This window comes from Netta rufina, assembly GCF_964035555.1.
Source record: "Netta rufina genome assembly, chromosome: 1".
In the NCBI taxonomy this organism is placed as follows: Eukaryota; Metazoa; Chordata; class Aves; order Anseriformes; family Anatidae; genus Netta; species Netta rufina.
In genome coordinates this window covers 182,309,746-182,335,602 of record NC_140123.1, presented here as the reverse complement: position 1 = coordinate 182,335,602, position 25,857 = coordinate 182,309,746, and the positions used below count along the sequence as shown (strand labels likewise).

At 36.7% G+C, this 25,857-nt stretch overlaps 1 protein-coding gene across 1 annotated transcript in view; it reads right to left on the bottom strand.

Annotated features, from left to right (window-relative positions):
- KCND2 (potassium voltage-gated channel subfamily D member 2) overlaps positions 1 to 25,857 on the bottom strand; it is a gene marked incomplete at both ends in the record, with an annotated part of 290,524 nt that overhangs the window by 528 nt on the left and 264,139 nt on the right. The window contains 4 exons of the mRNA XM_084283039.1: positions 859 to 1,106; positions 5,427 to 5,516; positions 7,087 to 7,185; positions 14,721 to 14,883. Coding sequence (XP_084139165.1) covers positions 859 to 1,106; positions 5,427 to 5,516; positions 7,087 to 7,185; positions 14,721 to 14,883 — 600 coding nt within the window. The remainder of the gene's footprint in view (positions 1 to 858; positions 1,107 to 5,426; positions 5,517 to 7,086; positions 7,186 to 14,720; positions 14,884 to 25,857) is intronic.

Genomic DNA, 25,857 nt, shown 5'->3' with positions numbered 1-25,857 from the left:
AAGTGAAATTCAAACCTAATAACTATTCAAAGTAAGCTACTCAAAATGTCACTTAACAAGACAATCTTTATAACACCTAGTGCTGAGAACACTTCTTAGTTAAATGCTAGTATATTTGAGTTCAATGGAAAACACTTCTGAGTCTCCCGAGACCTTTCCTCTGTTTTCAGAGATGGTGCTCAGATATATCCAAAAGCCAAATGGTTTATTTCTAAGAGCAGATATTTTCAGCAAATTACAGACTCTTAAACTGCACTTTCCTAACTTTTGTAATAACTCCTCAAATGGCAAAATATTTTTTTCTTAACCATTTTTTTTGTTTGTTTGTTTGTTTAGAAGAGTCTATCTTATGGCTAAAACACTTGGGACTCTGGGAACCTAATTTAGTTTCCCCATTCTGTGTCTTTATTTGAGGTCTTATTTATGTTCTGTTTCTGCACCAAATTAATAGCACAACAGCGGTGATAAAACTTTCTTTCATTTCCCATTTGCTCATCTTGTGTGTCTGAATTGCAAATTTTTCTGTGTTGTTTCTTACATGTTTGTCCATGGCCAGTACTATTTGGTGCTCTATGTAATTTGGAGTCCCTGGAAGATATTCTGTGCAAAGAATACACAATATTTTGTGGGGAGAACATGAGAGGGCAGAAATGCAAAGAGAGGGACTGTTCTATTATCTTAGAATTAAGTCTAGAGAAAATTAAGTGCAGGGGATATTTCAGTCCTACTGTTCGTTTTTGGATGACCACTTTAGTTTTGTCTTTAGCCTCCCAGCCCGCTTGTGGAAGCCATGACACATCCACATCTCTAACAACTGAAGGGGTTTCAGCTCTTGGTGCACTGATGCATAAGAGGTACCTGTTAGACAGAGGCGTCCTCTCCACACATCTGATCTGGATGGTGCTGAGCTCTTGTACACTGCCTTGACGGCTGCCAGCAATGGTGGTGTTTGGGATGCGGTAAGTCTTTTTATGTCTTCGTGAGCAGCAAGTACTGGTGACACCTTGTTGAGATGACAGAGAGGGGCTGTGGCTTGGGGGTCTATTGACTGTAGAAACCTCCATGCAGCTCTCTTCATAGACTTGTTCATCCACAAACTCATGATTCTAGCCCAGAGGAAGCCAGCAAAGGGACAAAGCATGCACACAAAGTTAATTAAAGTGAATGTATTAATCATGCTTCTTTAAAGGCTTAAATTGACACAACTGAATAAATTGGTAAAGTTAGACAGCTTAGTCTTGATTATAGTGTTTAGCCCCTATTAGTCTGGGCTGAATACCAATACAAATGTAAACGCTGGAACAAAACTCTCAGGGCTCTTAACTACAAAACAAATAATGCAAATTCTTTTGTAAAATAGCTTATGATCATGCTGTAGCTTGCACTATGGATATCTGTATAATCTATGGAGTGCCACAAAATCAGGGATTATGTTTATTAATAAAAATAAAAGTGGTGCTTATATAAATGCCCTAAATGTCATTTGGAAATAAATAAGATTTACTGTATGAAACCATAATAAAATAAAATTAATAAATATTTTCCAGCTGTGATTTCCACACTTTCTTTGTGAGCTGAAGGGTGAAAAATAGTGGTGCTGATTATAGTAGATGGCAACAACAAAACAAAGAGGAATTTTTACAATAATTTAGAAGTGGCAGCCCAAACTAAATAGAGATTAAAACATGCTCACATGCAGTTTGAAAGATTTTTCTAAAATCTTTCCAGTTACCACTGGAATCAGTCTACATATCCTGTGGATGGTTTAGGGGACATGTTTTAAGTAGTTTTACACTCTTCTCAGTCTCATTCACTTCAAGATTGTTAGCCTGCTGCATTTTTATGCGTTGGAATGTAAAAAACAAACAAACAAACCCTGAAGAACAATACTCTAATTGGAAAGGTGTTTTCCAGGAGAATTACAGCATAGTGCAAATATTAAATGTGTGAGCAAAATAAATAGAATAGTAATTGTAGCCATATGTTTGCTAGAAATTGGAAATACCTTCATAAGCATTATTATTATTTCTATTTCTTCTCTTCTCCTTCACTCAAATATAAATTTGTGTGGAATTGACTGGTGTTGAAGCATACCAATTTCAAGTGATATGGAAAGAATTTGCCTGACAATCAACTTCTATTAGGCATGTGTCAGCTACAAAAAATATTTTGAATGCTATCACACGGTGGACAGAAAATTCAGAGAGAAAAGTGACCTAATCATTATCCTTAGATTATGTTCAGTGGGTTATATTCTGTTTGCCAAAATCTCTGCTAGTGTTCTGATTGAAAGTAATTTTGTTCTTCCTAAAACTTTTATGTAGTAACCAACAAGAATTCAATTAGTAGGGTCCATTAAGGAGAGCCGTTGAGTGAACTTCTAATATCGACTGGAATAATTTTGAAATGATATAATGGCCCAAGTTAATCTATTTTATTATACTTATTAATTAACTGTTTTTACATCAGCTAAAAGTAGCCTGTAAAATATAACTTCCAATACAATTATTTTAATTATTAATGTAAGTTTTAGAATTCAATAACATTGCTCACACTGAATTTCTTAGAGTAGAAAAGATTTCATCTTATTAGCTTTAAAATGTTGGAAAAGAATATTTCTTTGCTTAATTTCTTTTGATTGAGGTTTACACCAAATTATATTTCATTCAAAAGATGAGGGGAGGCTAAGAAGGCATCTCACTCTTGCTGTTTTACCATGAGCCAGGCACTTGCTATATTCCACAGACCAGGGGCCCAAAATTTCAGCTTCCCACTTAAAATTTTGGAGTGTATGATCTGACCAGACAGTTGCAGAATACAACTTGGAGCCCATGAATACATTTTTGTGTGCATGTGTCATATGAGCATTAGTGCCAGAAACAGGACCCAACAAACAAGGCAAAGTAAAGTAGATTGTAGTCAGCTTTAGGAAACAAGATAATACTTGCATTATATATTCTTAAAAATAAAGACTTCTGTTTAAAATAAAAATAAAGGCTTATATATTCCACCACTATAATTAGAGGAAATTTGAAAATTGTGGTGTTGAATCCAGCTCCCACCAAATGAATATATTTTTTTCATGATTTCTGTGATAGTTTGACATGACCTGTGGCTACTACTAGGTTTTTAAAACACGTTTGTAATGTTCAACTATGGAACATTTTTAAGGCAGATTACTATTATCAGGTCCTAGTACAAAATGTCTCAGAAATGTTCCAAAAGGACCCAGTCTGAACCCTGGAAAAGTAGCTACTTTGTATCCTGTGAGACATTCTGTCTTACAACCCATTGCATAAAAAATATTCTGAAAGTAAGAATGGAAAAAACATAAGCAACCATGAGATGACATTACTAGCTAGTGATGTAACAACTGTGACAATTTATTTACAAGGAAATGCTGTCAAAAGAGAACATTAATATATATATATACATACATCATATTTTAATTTAGCAATGTCTGTAGGTAGAAAACTTTTAAATCTTTTAGAAAGAGTAGTACTAAGACTTTCACATGGATCTCCATCAAATATAGTAGAAGCATTACTGTGTCTTTTAATGAAAAACTAGATTACAAAGTTAAGATGAAATAACATGAAGTTTCCCTATGTATCCAGAACTTCAAAAGAAATTGCAAAATAGATTTCACAGAATCACAGCAGGTCATCTGGACCACTGCCCCTAGGGCAGTGCTCAATCAGGGCAGCCTCAAGCCTGTTGTTCAAGACCCTGTCCATGTGGCTTTTAAGAATCTCCAGGGAGGGAGACTCCACAACCTCTCAGGGCAACCTGTGCTAGTGCCCAGTCATCAGCACTGCATTTAAAATAAATAAATAAATAAAATATTTTCTGATGTTTAGACAGAGCCTCTTGTGTTTCAGTTTGTGCTCATTGCCTCATTTTGTGCCATTTTTTTTTCTACCTTGTGCTTTTTAACAGTTATTGGAAAATGTCTTAAAACGTTAGATTTCAAGGAGGGTTTGGGAGAGGGAGTGGTATTGATGGAATGGGAATGAATGGGAAGCAATGGGAAGAGAAGTCATGCCATAACTGCAACCTTTGATTTGGCTTCTGAGAATAAGATACTTAATTTGTGCAAAAAATAAATAAAAAACAGAAGGAGACTGCAGAACCTGTCATGGAATCTGTATCTGAGCTAGCTGTCCAGACACCAGTATTGTACATCTTCATTTTTGGTGAACTGTATCCTATTAGCAAACATTATTATTTTTTTTTTCTTCTATTAGTGACTTATTCATGAAAATGGATTAAAAAAAAATCACAAAAATACTTAACCTAGATATTCAGGAGTCACTAACTTGATCAAGTGTTTATAGTGTTTGTCAAGAAATGCCATAGTACAAGGCATATGGATGGCCTCTATCATATATTTTTTCCATGCAACCAGAACTTATAAAACTAGATGTAAATTTGTAAATGGTGGTCTAATGGATGTTGACCAATGTACCTACAATATAAAGTAAATTTTTACATAGCAATATAACACCTGCAACAATATAAAAATACAAAGAGATAATTTTAGCATGCCTTAATGTGAAATTCCCATATCTACAAAGATTAAACTAAACATAATTAATATTTATGTTCTGAGTTTCCTTAGAAAGCGATAAAAGAGGAAGCAATATGAAGTTAGGGATGATTAGGTTTATTGCTGTGACCTTAACTGTCCAAATACATACTATTAGTAAACATGGCATTTAGATATTACTGAATCATAACTCTGCTATAGTTTATTATCCTTTATGGCTGTATAATTATCCAGATATTGATCAGGGAAAAATATAGAGAGCACATGATAAGTAGTTCTTCTGATTAATAGGGAGTTTCAAATCTAGATGAGCGTATTTGGGCTGTTATGAATTGAGTCACTGATTTCTACAGGGACCTCAGTGTCTAAAATGAAGCCAAAGACTCTGAAGCTTTGCACCTACATCTGGATTAAACATTTGAATCTTCAAAATGAGATGCTTGGGGATCCTCCCGTGCAGTTGCTTCGGCAAGAACTGTACTCATGGTAGAGGAAACACTCAGCAGCTCTCTACACCAAAGGTTTGACTCCACAGTTTTAAATACGTAAGGACTACAAATGATGTCTCCTGAACTGTACTGCAGAGAAGTGCAGATGTTAGCATTATGGAGTGTATGAAAACCACTCTGAAGGCCACGTTTGCCCCTAGACTAGACTCATGTCACAGTATCTTTCACCTTAGATGAGGCTGTCATCCAGGCTCTCTCTCTCTCTTACTTACATGCAGAGGGTATAATGTTTTAAAATATGATAAAACGGCTTCTCTTCACAGCTAATCACTTTCACATAAAGGCTTATTAATTAGAAGAAATACTGAAAACATTCAGAACTACACTGATGTTGGAATTTACAGGAAAACACACTTTTTTTTTCTTACCGTAGTTTTTTCCAGGCAGTGAAGCAGGTGGTGGTGCTGTGTTTCAAAGGAAGAGCCAGATTTGCTAACAAAGGCCTGTTCTTCTTCACTGGAGGACTGTTAATACAAAGAAATCTGTATTATTCTCATTTATGAACAAGAGGGCTCCTATCCAAATATTTGATCAGAACTAATCTGGATTGTATACTGCAGCATAACGTCTCATCTACATGGGATAACACAAATGATCTTGGATGCAATTACTCTTTTGCTTTTGATTTAAATATATATATATATATATATATATATATATATATCCTTGCTTTGCATTTCCTTTTAAATATTTCCATCTTAGGTCTTTTATGTGTATACAGGTGGACTAGTACAACTTCCAACTACAATCAACACATGATCTTTGAATGTTGAATTAATATTAAAATTATAATAAATTCCAGTGACAGTAATAATTCCTTCTTCTTATTATTTTTTTTCCTGGGAACATGCCTTATTGGAAGGAAATTGAACATAGTAGTCCTCCTGGGATCATTTCACATCACTAAGGAATTTATGGTATTGCTGCTTACACAAAAATTCATGTCAGTGATCCCAATCTGCTGACTTCAGAAAGCATACAGCAGATGTTACTGACACAGAATGAAGAATTAAGTAGAAAGCATCCACTGTTTATTAATTGCTTTTGTAATTATTCACTAGAAAGCAGAAAACTAAATAGGGGAGGAAGTGGGATAATAGGAGAGATTACAATTCAACTTTGGGATATTTGAAAGCTGCATGGCAATTAAGCCATTTGGTGTCTCTTTCTTTCAAAGATTTGAATTCTTCCATGCAGAAGAGGAAACAAGTATTCTGCCTGCTCCTCTTTTATGCTAAATCACACAGCCACTTCCTCCTCTTCTGGCTATTTGCTAGAATAGTAGGCTTTTTAACAGTTTTTAAAGAGAAAGGGCATAGAGGAATGAAAGACTTCCTGTATCCCCCAGGGAACTGCCAAAACACTAGAAAATGGCAGGGACTAAGAAACACTGTGTCTTCAGTCTTTCTCAGCTGGTTACAGCTCTGAGCAGCCCAGGGACCACCTCCAGCTGCTCGCAGCCACACAGCCGCTGCACATCCTGGTCCCAGCTGTTGCCTGGGCTCCTGACTGTAAGTCCCTGCTGCATTTGGAGGTAATCACTGAGATTTTCCCCAGGAAAAAAAAAAAAAAATTAGGTGCTTCCAGGGAATGTTTTTCACTCTGCAACACCCCTTTGTGCCAACAGTACGCTACAGCTACTTTTTATTAGAGAACATCACCCATGTTCTAGCTGTCTAAAGCCAAATGAGATAAATCCAACATACTTCCTAAGACGCAAACACCCTGTGCTTTTTTACTGTGGTCTTCTGCAGGATTTAGCTCTAGAACTGTGGCTTACATTGAATCCAGCATTTCTATCTAGCCATTTTAATATTAACATTATTATTATTATATTATTACCCTATCATCAGCTCTCATAAGCTACCTTTAACATAATAATTGTCCAGCTTATCCTTCCTTAATCTACCTCTAAAAATAACATTGCCTAAAGACCCAAGTTGACTTGACCTGGTGATAAATAGAATAAACTGCTGCTGGGCTATTATTAAGCTGTTACTCTGGAGGTGGAGAATACAAAAACATTACCTGCTGCAGCTGGTTACTCAGTAAGCCATTTCGTTTGCTCTGCATGTAGGCATTAGCACTCCCACTCTTTGCAGCACGAATTCGAGCAAGTCTTGCTTTCTGTGTAAATAGACAAAAAGGAAGAGTGTCAGTTGTACTTGTATCCATTATTCTGTTTATCTAAAACTGCTAATTGGAACCAGCTGCTTATGAATACCAATGTCATAATCACTGAAAGGCTGCATTGCATTCGTACTCCAGGTGGTGCAAATCAAAAATGTCTTCCCATAAAGCCAAAAATTTTTATTTGTTTGCATGCATCAGCTAACAAGAACAAAGATTTTGGAGAGCAGATTAGACATATCAGCATGTAAGAGACTCCTGCTTTTTTCCTGGATGTGACTTAGCCACTTCTTATGCCTTGTGGGTCAGGAGTATGACTTCCATCTCAGCTGCTTCCTGCAGTGAATATCTCTTTATAGGGGAAGAAATAATTCAGAAAAAAATATTATTACAACTACCATGAGCTAGTTTCTCAGAGACTTCTGATTTTTGGAAGTAACAGAATGCGGTGATTGCTTTTACACTGTCTCCCATCTAAGTTTCTCAATATCTTCCAGGCCTTTTAAAACCTTTTCATCTCTTCATGTGTATTTCTATAATCAGCCTTAAAAATCATCATTGTTGATCATAATCTACATGATTATAATCATCATGATCATAATTTGACTTTTTGGAGTGTCCAATTGCTGAGAGAGAGGAGATGTGGTCTGGGATTTCTCAGGTGAACCTCCTTGCTTATGTAGGTGACATTCATCCCAGAGAAGGTGGTGGTGAGTGAAGGATGCTTTGAATCCACTGACTTGCAGAACAGTCAGCAGCCAACGTTAGGGAAAAGTATGAAGAAAAGAGTCCCTTAACCCATGTTATGGAAAATGGAAGCACTTATTACTAGAATGGTCTCTTGGTTCTTTAATTTTTGTGGCTGGTTCCTTATATGTACCAAAGCTTTCTGATTCTGAAAGTCAAATGCAGAGCAGCACCTTGAGTTGAATGGCTGCTGAAGCACAGAGGGAGACAAGTGAACAACTTGAAAAACTGAGTTTAATACATTAATCAGGATTTCCATTCCTGACAATTGCTCAGTTATTTTGAGAAGATAGAGGGAGCGTGTATCTCTCTCCTCCCAGTTTCTTTGGCATTAAATGTCAACATGAAATGATTGAGAATCCTTGAGTGCTTAACGTAGAGAGAAGCAGCCTGGTCACTGCAGGCACCAGATCTTCTCTCTGGCATGATTAATAATTGACTAACTATGAGGAATGACTCAACACCATGCTTCTTTGCACTTGCATTCTCAAACTCACAGATCTTCTCAAGAGTGAGCCAAGAAAACCATGACAGCTAACAGCAAACATTCTAGAATCTGGCTGATATATTTTGCATTTGTTATCTTTTAATTGTTCAGAGAGAAAATAAGATAATGCTGTGCATGTGTGCATCACTGAGACAAAAAGACCACAATGCCTCATTTTGTGATCTGTCAGCTGTTTTAGAATAACACATTGCTTTGTCATCTTCCTCTGTGTACACAGCCCTCCCAGTTGTGCAGTAAATGGACCTCAACCTAAAGGACAAAGTTAAGGAACAAAGTGCCTTGATCCCACAGTACTTCTGCACAGGCCAACGGTGTGGTTAAGGCCAAGTCTTCAGGGCTGGTAATTAAAAATCCTCTTGGACGGGCAGACGATTCATTTTTTTTTCAAGGTGGAACACTTGAGAAGCAACACCAGCATGATTGGCTGAAGCCTGAGAAGAACTTTGCCTGTACTGCAGAATACAGTATTGTCAAAACACGTTTATGGGTTACATTTGTGAGTAAGTGAAAGGTCTCTCTTACCACTACTCTTTATCACTAGGAGCTCAAGGTGCTTTAGAGATGCTGTTGCAGGATGCAGCTTGAAGTTTCATAAATAAGTGATTTTGGTCACAAAAATTTTTCAGGATTTACAAGGAAATTCATTAAATTTAATGAACAAACATACTGACATTAATCATGCTTTTTCTTTTAGCTTGTATATTCATTTCCCCTTACAGTGACTGAGGTAATAATTATGGTGCAGCACCATTTAATAAAGAAATGTAAAAAATATAACAGTTCATCAGACTATCTTAATGTATTGATGTGCTGCACCACATATAAGATGAAGGTTGTATTTTCCATGTGAGGATTTTAAATTGCTTTGTAAATATGAATTTATAGTATCTTAGAAAGCATTTGTGAGATGGAAACTCATAGCTTACATCTTTCTAGCTGAGACTCATAAAGATGGCCAGAATTTACACCATTTACTGAAGTGAAGACAATAAAACTATTGCCAAGAAATGAACCGGATATTGTGGCTTGCCTGCTTTATTTCAGCTTATAGAAAATACTCTTGAAACTGGGAGTGCTTACAAACCAGTCACAAAAATGATAAAATTTCTTTTCAGTGCTTCTGTCTGTTTAATCAGAGCCTGAAGCATTAGCAGTCCAGTGACTTCCCACATTTCTTACCAAGGAATTGTTCAAAGCTCATATCAGCCACAGGATTTTAAGGGCTGTGTATTAGGGATTGAATTCCCATGAAGGACATCAGGATGATGTGATGACATCAAAAAAAAAAAAAAAAAGTGGTTATGGAAGAATTGTATTTTCCTTTAGTCTGAACTGCATTTTCTGTCATTTATAACAGAAAAAGAGTGATAACTGTCCATTTCAACCACTGCAATATCCTTCCTAACTCTTCTTTCATGGAATATTTGGTAAACAAAGAAGGGATTAAATTCTCCTGCAATAGGTTAACTGCTTTGTTATGAGATTTTTCCATGTTAGCCATTCAGTGTGAAACCTTGACTATGGTAATTTTTACATTGTATGGGACAAAAACAGCGATCTAAAACACTGTTATTTTACTTATTGGGATGAAATTCCAGCTATTAGGATGAAATTCCATCATAGTCATTCTATCTGATGCTTTCTAAAGAAACTGATTCCAATCCTTATAGCATCCCTTGTATTGTACTGAACACTGTTGAATGTTTCACTTTCTTTTCTACCTTCAAATTTTGTATCTTAAAGATGGATCCTTGTCTATGACTGCATTTATAGAAACCTTACGAAAATAAACTGCTTTTCTTCAACAACTACCTGTTCTGTCAGTTTTAGAAGATAAACACTTATTTTCTCAAGGTTTTAAATAATGCTAAGTGTAGCACTATCGGATATTTACAACATCCAGTATTCAGCACTCAAGATAACCTCAGCTGTCTAATTGTAGTTAGAGAGATTTTGTCAGAAATACTTTAGGGCAAAGATTATTGTGGTACTGGGAATCATTTTTAACAAGAATCTCATTTGTTATTCAAGGAGCCAGGTAGCCTACCCTTCTAATTTAGTACCTCCTGTAGTCTGCTACTCTCCAGACTGCTTAACTGTTTGTTTATCAAAACTGAAAAAGTACTGATTACTTACCTTATTGTCTTTATGTTTGTTATTTTTATCATGATCTTGTACAATTACAACATTAAAATTAAAAGTTCTTCACGGTCATTATGACTCCTATAACAGTGTAGCAGTGGCCAAAATGATCTGAATATTAGTCTCACTGTGTTTGTCTTTTTTTTTTTTTTTTTTCCTTGCCTCTTTGGTCTTTCATAAATCCATCCTATATGTTTGTTTTCAAGTGAAAAATCAGGCCCACATTTCATGCTCTGATTTTTTAATTTTCAGTAATTGCAAATAATTGACTTTAGACTAGCTGAAAATAAGTTATAGAACATCAGCATGCAGTAGAGAATAAAATGCTGTTTACTTTGGAAGCTAATGGATATGCAATTAAAAAAGGTTCATACATTTGTTGAGTTGTGCTTTGCTTTCACAATCTATTCAAACTCAGTAAACACAAGTTTTATGTGCTTTTGTGTTAAATTTAAAACTCTTGGATAAGTTGTTCCATTAGTTATATCTCTACAATACCGCTGAGATTAATATCCTATTTGAGCTTAAAGAATTTATATTGCCTAGCACGGTTCCTTATTGCAAAAGCTCAGCTTTTTTTATTGCTAGGTACTATTGCTGTAATTCATTCTTGAGCTATTTGTATTTATGTAGTAACTAATTAGTCATAACTTGAGAGATAAATACATGATGTACAATCAGTAAATAATGAAATATGAGCCCAGCCAATCTTTGTGTTATATTTTATGAAGGTAGAAGACCATAATCATATGAAAGAATCAAGTTGAATAGCATTTATTAAATCAGATTTTGGAGATAATAGTCATTTTTCCTTTATTTCATTTTTTTCCTTTTGTTTTTCCTTTTGTTTCCACATAGACCAGTCACAACATATCTGTCATTAAATTTGCCTCCTGAAAGCAATGATGAGAAATGAAAATAACTTAATCTCCTCAAGTTGTCTCTAGGTGAGAAAATCTTCACAAGCAGCCTTCTTCAAAACTATCTTCTCAGTTGAGATAAATCTGCTTAAGGAAAAAGTGTAGTAAGACTGTAGAGCATAATTAGTTCTGCCATGAATGTCAACTCCCATGAATATCTATTTTGGATTATTTATTTACTTATTGCCAGAAAAGGTCAGATTCTTGGACATTACTATCTGGTAGAAGAAAATATTCTGATGAGCACAGATAGTTGTTTTTTTTTTTTTTTTTTTTTTTTTTAATATTCTACTTTCAATCTATTTTGTTTGTTTGTTTATATTGAAGTCTGTTTTATGACAATATATTTCTGTGGTTAGAAGTAAGATCTTCCTTCAAAATGCATTGAAACTGAGATGGTATATAAATAAATGTTTCTCTTCCATTTTCTCTTGGACATTAATGTTTTATGGACATTATTTCTTTCTCTCTCTCTCTCTCTCTCTCTCTTTTTTTTTTTTTTTCTAAAAAGAAGCAAGTGACATTTTCTAAACCTGAATGACAATGCAGAACTCATTAGATGCATGTATTTGTGGTCATATGTCTCTTCCACCAGTGTAACATGAGACAACATTTTTCTGCTGAAAATTCTGAGTTCTGATACTAGATTTCAATTCTTAACTGAAGAGGAACTCTCTCTAGAGTTTCCTTACAGCCCAGATATTTTGTCATTTCTGAAGACTACCTTGATTAAACTTACGTATGAGATACTAGTAAAGGAAGTTCCACAATTCCAATATCCAATCTTTTCAATAAGATGGAAGCAAGGGTTCCTGCAAGGGTTCATGCTGTGATCCATAGAACAGCAGTTTCTTCCAAGCTTGTGTTCTTTGGCCTTACAGAATAAGGGTGGCTTCTTAAGAAACATTTACTTTAGAAAACTGTGTAGACCTTCTACTGCCTTGAATGAAGCAGGAATTTCAAAGTTCAACATTTCAACATTTTTGCTTGAATATTCTTATGCAAATGCAGTAGAACTCTCCTGTGAAATGCAAAGCTATGCTTCATAGGTAAATATTTCTAAGTACGGACTATATTGTACCCAAGATGTCCCTTTAGTTGACTTTTCTTTCAGTCCATCAGAGCAATAATAAGTTCATAACTTCTCAGTCATTTTAGAATGAGAGAGGAGATTAGCTTTGCAACAGGAGGTACAGTGCTACATTAACCAGACCTCCAAGCCATTTTCTCCAAAGCTAGAAGGGAATAAACATGGTCAGAGTAAATCTCTCATCCTTACTGTTGGCATTATTCTGGGGAGCAGAGTAAAAGAGATTTTGCAGGATTGCCATTCATCACTCCATATTCCTGTTTGTGACATACAATGAGCTCGCTGTTTTTCCAAGGAGAATAAGCCAGCTACTAAGCAGTTTCTATTCAGGAAGAGATTATAGGAAATATCAGCCAGTCTGCCCATCTAATTTTTGCAAGTTTCCCTCCTCCCTCCCCCATGCACTGGAAAGTGCAAATCAGACATAGAAAATTTTGTTTCACAATATACAGTAGGAGACTGTGTCTATCTGAAGTAAGGCTGGTTGTCTCTGCAGTCATTATGAAAGCTCAGAACAAGCATATTGATTGCTGGGATCAAGTAGATCTCTTATCCATGACTGGAACCATGCTCTGAGGCACAGTAATGAAGCACTGGTGGTGCATGCAGTTTTTACCAGTGCTACATAAACAGAATTGAAAAGTTCTCTACAAAAGTAATGTAGTGTAAAAGTGATGTATTCTCTACATTTTCCAGTTATGGGAGAGGGGAATATACAGCTGGAACTAGCACATGGGAGAAAACATGATGTAAAAGGATGTGTGGAATTAGTAGGTGAGATCATTTAGCTTACCAAAGCAGTCTATATTTTAAAAAAAGGTTCCCATGTGTATCTAGCAAGAAAGGTATTACATTTCTAAGATGCCCCTGTTTTCTGTTATTGACATTTTCCCCACCTGACAACATTCTTACAAGATACGGCCATTTAAAGGGTACAATATATTCAGCCCAGGCCTATGACTGACTTTCTTAATAATGTACCTCAGTTTCTTACGATTCTAAGATATTCTGAGGATGGTACTATTATGTACATTTATTTCACTTTATTTCTATGCAGGCATCAGTCAGAAAGGTAGACAGACCTACCTAAACCTTTATTATCCATATGAGGCAGCTGCAGCTTGTGGCAGCCTCTATTCCTCTGCTTTACATCTGTACTCCACATCCATCACCTGCCTGCACCCTTCTGTGGGCAGGGATCCTGCTCTCACTGGACCACACAGAACTCTGAGCCTGCTGTGGATGTACATTTGCTGGAGTGTAGAAAGAAACGCAGTTACCCTAATCATGAAGAGAGGCCATGGGACCACAAAAAAAAGTCCAAATCCAAGACCCCTTGCATCCAGAGCCTTTTGACTGCCAGCAGCAGAGGAGCAGAAGATAATACATCTTGGCTCCCTTATCAGGGCTTCAGTTGTCTATAGAGGCTGCATGAGATACTTTTCATCATGAGGTTGGGTGAAGTGGATTGGTACTTTTGGTACTATTATTTTTGGATTGGTACTATTATTTTGATAGTGATATGGAAATGATGGTGATTGCCTAAGTTTGGCAACTGATGGCGATTTGCCTAAGTTTAATGATGGTGATTTGCCTAAGTTTACTTTCCTGGTAAGTAGTCCTTCCTGGCTTTTGACCTTGCTCACATGAGCCAGGGAGAAAAAATATCTTGTCATAGAGCTACTTAGTATTTTAGTGAGATCTTCAGTAAGCCAAGAAAGCTGGACAAAAAAGACTTCCGCTTTGGTCTTTTCCCGATTCAGCTCCTTTTCTGAAGCCTTTTATGCAAAGTAGATCTAGAGAAACAAGGTCCCAAATAGTCAGATTCCCCAGAGAATGAACCTGGGAATTAAACACATAGATTAGTGAAACTGACTGATAAGACAGATATCAGAAGTAATGCTTAGGGATTTGTCTATTTGTTTGATAAATGAAAATAAACAAAGCATGTTTTTTAAAATGAAAAATAACACAGCATTTGCATCTGGAACCCTGGCTCAGCATGTAGTGTATACATTCAAGTCATATTCCTAAGAAATCATACTCGCCTTGAGGATGCACAACATATAAAAAGTCATCATTTATCTATTGTCAACAGCAAAAGAGGAAGAAAATGAGATCTTACCTTTTGTGCCCTGCGCTTGTCTGCACGTTGGTTCTGGTGGTAGATACGGCTGAAGTTGGAGACAATGACAGGGACTGGGAGAGCAATGACTAAGACCCCACTCAGGGAGCATATTGAACCAAAAATCTTGCCAGCTATTGTCTTTGGCACCATGTCACCATACCTGGGTTAGAGAAGACAAAACCCTTAGTAAAGACAAAATCTCTTCACAGTATTGAATTTCAAGATGAATTAACTATACAATAGAATTTACTTGTCTTGCAAATAATAATTGATGCATATGAATATTTTATACACATATGCATAAATTACATAGCAAGCCCAGTGTTGTGCACACATATTTTTAATTTCAAGCTGATGTTAGGTATCCTGTCCATCAGCTGCAGTCATCTGTGGTTTACTTAATATAGTATTCCCAAGCTGGCCCTATTGCAATGAGAACAGATCTGGCTCTGAAAAAACATTCAGCATCTAAGTCATGTTCTTAGTCTATTTGCTTGACAGAAGAACTCACTGCTTTCCAATGATGAGATCCTAGGGAGACCACTTGATAAGTTAGATGTCAAGCTGAATAATCTATTATCTCACTAAGCTGATATAGTACTTTCATTTTGGAAGGTAGAGCATTTTTGGAAAAGGGTGCCCAGGAGATCATGGATTTTCAGTCCTTGGAGATTTTCAAGACTTGGTTGATCAAAAACATGTCTAACCTAATTTGTTGTTGTTGATAGGCCTTCTCTGAGTGAGAGGCTGGACTATCTGACCTCCAGAAGTCCCTTCTATGGTTTAAATATATATATATATATATATATATATATATTTTTTTTTTCTCTTATCCAAAAGCAAACCCCACAAACTCAAGGCACAAAGAAATAACCAAAGAAATTCTAATGGCAGATCTTGGCAATGCTCAGAATTACTAGGACTTGAATTTACCACACTTCTTTATGATTTTTTTTTTTTTCCCTAGCAAGTAAATAGTGCTGCTGAGAAGTATGTAGTGGGATTCCAGTGACAGCTTATTAAGACATATTGGCTATTTGCACTCTGTAGTCTGCCATATTCTACAGGACAAGTATGCAATTACAAACTACAGAGTTTAATAATGAGATATATTAGATTCAAGTACCATTCTTTTTTTAACTGTGCTGTGTTTTAAGTTACTGTTAAATATAGATTGCAGCAGGTAAATTGAATATACTTGTGAACAGAGATATGGCACTTTCTCTATTTTAAAAGAAACGACACAAGAAAAGGTAAGAAATAGAACCACAGTGGGAACAGTGTTTAGAAAGTGGTATTGGAAAAACAAAACCAAAAACAAACAATAAACAACCAACCAAACAAAAAATCCACAAACTATCAGTTCAGCAGGAACTGGAAAGATAACAGAGAAGTTATGTGTGTGGAGTCTTCAAGTCACATGGTCATGCACCTAATAATGAGAAGGGGGGGGGGTAAAGGATTGAGGACATCGTATCTATACATGGTAAGAGAACACTTCATAGCAATGAGAGCTCAGCATATGTCTGAAGGAGATTATGCCTCACCTTGTAGATGAAGATAAATGGTGTGAATGTTGTAAGATAAGAGAAAGGTGTTTAACTCAATGGTTCCAGTAAGTGTTCATCCAGGCAGACATAATGTAGATGACCAAGTCTTAGTTTACTGACCATGACTATGTTGTGTAAAAGAAATATTTGGTTTCTTTATAAGACATGCCCAAGTGTAAAATATTCACAGGAAAAAAGTACATTAATATTTGTACTAATAAAAATCTTACTACCTTAGAATTTGAATGCTGATAATTGTTGATTTTATGACATGCACAAGTGGATAAAAGGACATAATGTAATAGAATCCAATAGAATCTAAGTTATTAATATAGGTAGTCTCAATTACAGCATGTATAAAAATTAAAAAAACACTAGAGTTCAATCCCATTAACATTTGCACCTCACAGCATACATATTTTTGGAGCTTATCTTCCTAAGCTGACCAGAATCTCTCAGGGGTGATACACAGGGGTGATAAACAGCCTTTCAAGGTCCCTTTGATGAATGGGGCTTCTGGAACCCAACTAACCCCAGCAGTGGTGAGTGAGTGGAGGCACAGGACTACCAATGGTGTAGGGCTGGAGGGGGCTACCTAGCATGATCCTGTGAGTATTTGGTGGTGATAGCAGTGGGTGACTTGAATCTTGTTTGGAGGAGGAGGCCTAGGATCAGATTGCTGATAAATGTTATTGGTTTACAATAATTGTTACTGTTTTGCTTCATCTTTTTAGATACAATCCAAGTATTCTCTGAAATTGAATCAAAATATATCAAGAGAAAGCTATTTAAAAGGCAGGATATATTTACACAAACCTGACACAACCAGAGCTTGAAACGCAAAATTTACACACACTTAGTATTACTAGGACAGAACTATCAAACTAGATTACCAAACCTATATTTAGATACCTAATATTATCACTTGAAATGTGAAATTGCAGAACCTTCATAAGGCTACATTGTCACCAATGGCTTCTGTGGACTGAAGGCATTTCTGGGTCTAATTAATTTGGTTTGAAGTTGCTCAGAGATATATCATATTGCTGATAGCGTGACACTACAATTATATGAATTATCCACAGACTGATGTTTTAGGGGTGGTGACAGGAATATTAGCAGATCCATCTCTAACATTTTGGTGTTTGTGTGTAACCTATCTAGTTAAAGTGCTACCTTTTCATGGTATCTCAATGTTATGGAATGAAATAAAAAAACAATATTTTTTAATATATGAAGGTATTTCACCGTGTTTTTCTTGCCTACAGGGCAATATGAAAGGTAGATAGATATATTGCTTATTTTGAAATAACTTCCTTTTTCTTTCTTTTTTTTTTTTTTTTTTTTTTTCAGTTTGAAGAAGTTGTACAACATTTACATTTTCCAAATGTAACACTTTGTCCATTCCCTGATGCTAATAATATAATTCACTTCATTAATGATTAACATAATTCGTTTTTCTCCTGCTGATAAACACCATGTTTGAGATATTTAAATAAATTACAGTCAGAAAATATGACTGCCAAGAAAGTACTTTACCTGAACAGGGAAAGAAATATATTTGCTCACTGTTATGACAAAATGGAGTTTTTACTGCATTTACACTGGTTAGACTTGGTCTCCTTTGGGACAGTGACACAGATTTGAGTCTAGTGTAGACATGACTAGAATTGTTAATGAAGTTCCTTCTGCTGGTTAAACACTACCTTTAGTTATACTTCATATATCAGTGAATACCATCAACGGAAGCGGATGACATAAAATGAAGGGAAAATTTCTCCCTACAACCAATCTGTAATTGCTTTATTCCTTGGAAAGTCTAAACTAAAAAATAACTCAATTTTCACATGGAGGGTAGCTTTGTGGTGTTTATATTTTGAAATGGAAAAATCACACTTGATCTCTAAGACAAATTTTGATTTCTGCCACAAATCTGATCTCTTCAGTCATGGAAACACAACAGATATGGAATCTCATTAAACATTTTTCACACTTTTCAAAAGTGAACTATTTCAAGGTTTTATCTAGTGCTACCCTGCTTTTCTTCCTGCTATTCAGATGGTAAATACAAACATATTCTCCTTTATGGTTTTTTTTTTTTTCCTTCTTTTAGTTTCAGTCTCTTTATAGCTTTGTATATAGTCTGTTCCACATATATCTATTGTGGGCAAAGCTCAAGTCAATTTTTGGGCATTTATGATTTCTGCTGACAATCTAATTTTGCAACATCAAAAGTGCCATCACAATATTGTATGCCCTGGATGAGTGAAGAAAAAGAGACATTGTGTTTATCCCTGTTATCAGTCAGGGGTGTTCTACTTCATTTAGCAAAAAGGGAAGCAAAAAGGATGTGACAAACTAGATGTGTCAGTCAAGTTTTATCAAATCACAAGTCAGAAACTATATGATCAAACTAATGCCTTGGTTTTACTGGACATAGTCCAGACAGGTCAGACATGTGGTGCTTCTTCAGTTCATGGCTATGTGTTCACTAAGTGACATAGTATATGGATGGCTTTAAAGGCATACACTTTTGTTTCAGTTGTTTGTATTCAGCAGGTAGTAGACAACTTCTGCTTATTTGACTCCTTACTGCAAGGGAAGACAGTAAGGAAGTCTATTCCTTTATTTTGAAAACAAATACTGATTCATTCAGAGTATTGATCTGAGCAACATGGATATGTTTCTTCTAGCTCTGCATGACAAATCTGGGGGCTTGAAATGCAGACTGAACCACACACAGATGGGTGAGCTCTTGTAGGAACCTGGGAAAAAGGAATGTGTTTTGGTTTACAAATGCCCATTCTGTACCTAAAGCGTTACCACAGCAGAGCTAACCCTCAAACATCCACCAAATAAAGTGATACTGTTTTTCTGACTGAGTAGAATATACCCAATGTTGCATAACCATAATTTAAGAAATCTTTGACAACAGAAACTGTATTTTTAGTATCATCAGCTACGTCTTATTTCTGAGTCTAATGAGGACTGTTTTCATTTGGGTCCAAAACAAAAGATCTCATAAGTTAAAGTTCTGACATTTCTGAAAGAAACCTACTTTTTAGCTATTTTTCCTTGATGTGAGCAGAGAAGGTCTTCTCTTTAACAATCTCTATGTTATAGGAGTGACAATACTGCTTTTTTAAACGTCTATTCATATTTGAACACATACTTTTTTTTTTTTTTTTAAAGTGAAAAGTAAGAGTATTCTAGATGGTAAAATATCACAAGAATATAGCTATTTTTATGTAGTAACATTTTTATGTGTGTTTGAGAGATCAGAAATGCAAATTTGGAATAGTTTACTTTAGGCAGAAACATTCCCCCCTAGATGATCTCAACAGAAAACTCTGAAATTGTAGGAAATATATAGTAGCAATAAATCTAGGATGTTGTGGTGGTTCTGCTTGAGTGGGCAGCCGAGCTCCACTACAACCGCTCTCTCACTCCCCCTCCTCAAAGAGGAACGGGGAGAAAATACAATGAAAAGGGCTCAAAGGTTGAGATAAGGACAAGGAGATCACACAGTAATTATTGTGACGGGCAAAACAGACTCGGCATAGGGAGACAGTAAGATTTATTGCTTATTACTAACAAGCTAGAGAAGTGAGAAACAAAGGAAAGAACCCAAAAGCACCTTCCCCCCACATCCAACCTCTTCCACCTCCTCCCCCTGAGCGGTGCAGGGGAATGGGGGAATAGTGGTCAGTCTATATGCACAGAAATATGGTCAGTCTATAGCACTTCTCTGCCGCTCCTTCTCGGTCACTCTCGTCCCCTGTGCTGTGGGGTCCCTCCCACGGGATGCAGTCCTTGATGAACTGATCTGGCATGGGCTTCCCACAGGCAGCAGCTCTTCCAGAACTGCTCCAGATATGGGTCCGTACCATGGGGTCCATCCCTCAGGAGCAAACTGCTCCAACCTGGGTCCCCCATGGGCAGCAGCTCCTGCCAGGTCACCTGCTCCTGCGTGGTCTCCTCTCCACTGGCTACAGGTCCAGCCTGGGATCTGCTTGGGCAGGGGTCTTCCACAGGTGGCAGTTTCCGTCGGTGCAGGTCCACCTGCTCCACTGTGGTACTCCATGGGCTGCAGGGGGACATCCTGCTTCACCATGGTCCTCACCACAGGCCACAGGGGACTTCTGCTCTGGCGCCTGGAGCACTTCTCCCCCTCCTTCTTCACTGACATTGGCACCTGAAAGGTGCCAATGCCTCACTCTTCTCACTCTCCCAGCTGCTGTATGGCGCAATGTTTTCTTTTCCCTGTCTCAAATATGCTCTCACAGAGGCGCAAAACAACATTGCTTATTGGCTCGGCTCTGGTCAGCAGTGGGGCCCTTACCAAACATGGGGCAGCTTCTAGATCCTTCTCACAGAAACCACCCCTATTGCCCCCTGCTACCAAAACCTTGACACGTAAACCCACTACAGATGTGTGTTTTTAAGGAGAACAAATAATTTAGGCTGACAAGAACAAATTGTCCACATTCAAAGAACCTAGATGCAGTAGCGTTTTCTGACACTAGGGGGCATAAACGCCATTGAAATTAAATGCAAATACAAATACAAAAAAAAAAAAACAACCAAACAACAACAACAACAAAACATTTTTAACGCATGTTACAAATACTTCTGCTCTCTCCTACCTCTTTCGAATTAATTTACATTCTTTTACAAACATTACATTGATTGAGGTCTGTTGTCTGCTCCCATCGTATTTACTGAAGAGGGAAAGCTAGTAACATTTTTATTTTCAAATGTAAAACATATCAGAATATTATGGAGGTGTAAAAAAATAAAAGTCATTAAAACTAACTTGCCACTATTTATTTTAAAAACAAGTGAAATTATGGTAAAAGAACAATGAAAATAATACAAAATCCATGGAAACTAAACAATCTATACAGAAGCCAGAATGGCACATTTTTTCTCTTGTGTAGCTGACAGCCGTGTTTCCCAGCAGATTTGGCATGTCAAGCAGGTAGAGTTCTGGCTTTTGGTACTGGAGGTGATTAACACAGTGTTGTAAATCTGACCTTTTTAATTTGGTCTAGCTAGTTTCCCCCCTGCTGTCTCCTCTTTCCAGGTATAGTCTCTCACCCTCCATTTGCTTGGCCGGTTCAGGCAAGGTCAGTGTGGTGCCCACCTCAGTGGGGTGAGTTCCCTTGAATAGGGAAGTGCCTTCTGGGTTCCCATTTTGGCTGATGACACCTTCCTCTTCTCCAGGACCACATGCAGAGCCCCAGAGGCTGCTCTGTAAGACTCTAAACTGCAATCACACAGCTGCTCATCAGCCCTTGTGTGTAGACATCTAGCCACCCAGTCAGACATGCAATAATGCTCCAGCATTGGGGAGAAAGCAAGAAAACCAATTCCCAGCCTCTCTGACGCTAACAATAATCATGATGAATCTGCAGCCTTACCTAGGTCTTAAAATAGCCTAATGATTTTGGAAAAGTAATTTCTAATAATACAAAATATTGCTGTTAGTGTGAGATGCAGAACATTATATGCATTATTCCAAATTTTATTCCAACCTAGGGAGATTCTGTACAGAATTACAAATAATCTTTCTGGCTGCTTTTATTGCTGTGAAGGGCCCTCTGTTGCAATAGCCCTCTCTTCAGCTCAGCAGTGATGGACATGGTCCCCTCTGGGGTCCATGAATGCTGCTGCAAGCACTGGCCAGAATGATCATTCATGAATGATGTAGAGCACATCTGCTTCTCAAGAGCGGCAGTGCTCCCTGGGCTTTCCGGACCACAGGGCCAAAGTCAAACCTGCCTTGCCAGACAGTAACACACTACTGCCCCTGTACCTGGCTGAGTTCTCATTTTCTAAAATACAAGGTTCCATTTTTATTTATTTATTTATTAGTATTATAGTTATTATTATTATTACTATTATTATTATTATTATTCTGTGTATGTGTGTGCACATGTGCGTGCACCAGGGCTTTCATCCAAGAAGCTTAAGCAGATTTCCAAGGTGGACAGGTGGACTTCAGTATTTACAGGTCACAGAAAAAGGAACTTTTGCATATTAACAAGTTAAGACTCGCTCATTACAAACACTTCTGAATTTTTGCAGTCAAGGCAGAGATTCAGATGACCAAATTCCTTATGTTTTCATTTACAAGGAAATACTAATATGAAAAGATTAAAAAATGTTTTTATGTTTCTTTTTTTGTCATGTCACCTTCAATCCATAGGAGAAGCTAATATCCTAACTGCTCCTGAGATGCTGCAAAGCACTATAGAAGTATGATATCTGCTTAAAGTTGTATGGTGTCTATTTAAATAAGCAGGGCTAAAGCTCGGCTGACCTTCAACAGCTATGTCACACTTGCACAGACATGCTACTGAGGTGTGGGATTTTTGTTGTTGTCATTCTTTTTATATTTTTCCCCAATTTTCAGAGGCAAAAATAAGCATACTTTTTTGTTTGTTTGTTTTAAGAGAATATTTTTGAATGGATCAGACACTTTTCATGAATAAGAAGAGTAACACAGCAGAAAAAATATTTTTGAAGCAAAATATTCAACCTGTCCTTCCTAGTACTACCAAAAAGTACTACCAAAATCACTGTGATTCCCACCATGTGCTGGTCATTATTGAAACTTGTAGGTGAAAATGGGTCTTTTTCAGAGTTTGCAGGCAAAGCCTGTCCTCACACAACCTTCTTTGTTGTAACAGGCTTCTGTAGGAAGGACAGGTGCTCTTGCCCTGCCATGTCCATGTGAGAGCAGTGAGTGCCCAAGCCCTCTCCTGTCAAATGGTAGACATGAGACTGCAGCAACTGCAGCTGAGGGTCTCCGCACACTGAGGAAAGCATTAGCTTGTGCTTTTAAGCACTTCTTTTAGTCTTTTTTTTTGTTTGTTTAAATCACAACCCATAATGGAGTACCTCAGAGTTGGGGGTTCCAGCAACAGCTCCTGTGATTAATGAAGATGCTTACATGATGAAAGATCTGCCATGTATTTGGTGGGATTTCATGCTCAGTACAGCTTAGTACAGTTCTACATACAGAGGACTGTATGTCAGCAGTAATACATGTATTCATCAGATAGTCTGCCACACTCTCCCTCAGAAAGGACAGACTGATTAAACCTTGCTTTTGTGGTACCATGGACATGTGAATAAACAGATCTTTGCCAACTTGCCTTGCTTTTGCTCACAGACAGACTCTTAGGACTATATAGATAGGCATAGATAGGGAGAAAATATCAGTTAAGCATTTTAACATTAAAACCAGTTGGAAAAATGCCGTCAGTGAAGAAAAGAAACTATCCATTCTGAGAGTAGAAAAAGAAGTGCAACATATAAGACAATATTATAGAGATGTCAAATTATATCTGACAATTGCAAAATGGTGTCTTTGTCTAAGGAGGGTGCTGTAAATTGTTATGAAGCTGTTCCCTAGAGCTTCCAAGCTGTTTGGTGACTAAATGCTGGCAAGTTGACACTAATTAGTCATTTATTTCAACATTACATGCAACAACTGATAATTTAAAATGCTACTGGTAATAAGTTTAAGTGGAATTTCTAAATAAGCATTATAAGCATTTCAACTGTGTTGCCTTAAGGATTCAACCTGTACATTTACAATTTTACAAGTATCTAAACTGCAGTTTAGGAGTGAATTCTGTTTTTAAAACACCACTGTATGTGAATGTGAAATGATCCAGGGCTAGATTTAGAAGAATAAGATAAAGCTAACTTTTTTTTTTTTTTTTTTTTTTTTTTCATTTGGTTAAGAGAGTGTAGTGGACAGGAAGAGGTAAATAAAAATGTCTTTGTTTCTTAAAATTATCTATAGTCCTACAAATACTATATCTAATTAACATGGATTTCAGTTATTACTTTGTATTAGTTCAGAATTTCAAGTTTTTGAGATACCATAGTGATAAGCAGAGGATAAATGCTTTACTGTATCATTAATCATAAGATGGTACAAACGATTACAGTAAGAATATACTGTCACTCAGATACTTTGCATTTTCTGGGGTCTGTGGGGTCTGTAGACATTCCTTTTTTTTTTTTTTTTTTTCCCAGTCTATTTTGTGTGAAACCAACAGTCACTCAAAGGAAAAAAAAAATATAATTGACAATTTGATCTTTGCTCCTGCAATTCCGACTCACTTCCCTAAAATAAAAATTCCAAGGTCTTTGTTCTTAAAAATCAATGACATAATACGTATTTAGTCAGGACTCAGTTTTTCAATAATTCTTTTTTCATTGCATGTGCCCACACACAAACACATATACATGGAACAAAATGGCCAACTTTGTCAAAGTTCAGAAATGAATCAAAAAATACCAGTAACAGGTCAGATCAAAGCTTTGTCTAGACTCATATTTCAGTCTCCAACATTTAACCTTGAACAAACAAACTTATATGGAAAAAATAGGGTAAATATACATGATAATATCCCTTAATGCTCTTCCAGCCTCCAACCTTTTCTGCTCTGGTACTTGAGTTATTTGCAATTTCTTTGTAGCTAGTGCTTAATGCATTGCATTTGCATAGGCTTTATTTTGTTCCATTTAATCCATACACATTTTTAGCATTCGCAACATTGGCAGTTCCTCGGTCTGCTATGCGCGGTCTTTAGATGCTTCTGAATGCGGTTCCTTGCTCCATATGAAGCTCCCAACAAGATCCTTGTATTTGAAAAAGCATCTGGTGTGCGATCTCCAGCCACCCTGTTCCTGATACTTGTGGTTTCTTACTATTTTCCTTATCTCTTTTCCAGACTACAAGTCCTACTCTGCCCATACAGAATCTAGTTCCTGTATTGGATCATACCTTCTCGCCCTTTTCTTCTCCAATTCTTCTGTATAATTTATGAGAAAAGAGGACCAAAACTCCACACAGTATTCAAAGAAGTATGAACAAGTTCAGAATAGCTTATTTTTCTGATGTCTTGGACAATAAGACATTATTATTCACAACATTAATATGTGATTTCTCATCCTTGTTATTTCTCTGTCCAAATCTTATTATTGGTGGGGCTGGTAATATTTGTCTTACATCCTAGATCTCTATCACTGACAGAGAAAACAGCGTTGTTAGACTTCTGGCACAGCATGGGAGTTTTGATGACTGTTGTGACAAAATCTTTACCAAATGATCATTGAAACGGTATAGCTTACGCAGCACCCATGCTACCCAGAGAAAGAAAATGCACTCCTAGATTTGTACCAATACTTAGGTTAACAGAAATAAATCTTTGTCCTCTGAATACAATTTTTTTTTTGTATTCTTTCTGAAAATACTTTATTGGGAGAAGAGAACTACAAAAGAATACAAAGAGGCAGTATTTTGTATGTCATAGAGGAATAGAAATCAGGATGAACACACACCAGACTCAGACATACAGCATTTGAAGTAAAATGGTACAAATACAATGGAGTAGTTTCCTGCAGTTCCTACTTAAGCCATTAACATGAACAATATCAGAATATAAAAATCTCCGTCTTCAAAAGTACCACCGTCTCTAGCCACTCTTTACATTAAAGATAAGGGATGAATGATGGGCAATGCCTTCAAGTGATGATTTGGCCATAGCACCTAGTAAAGA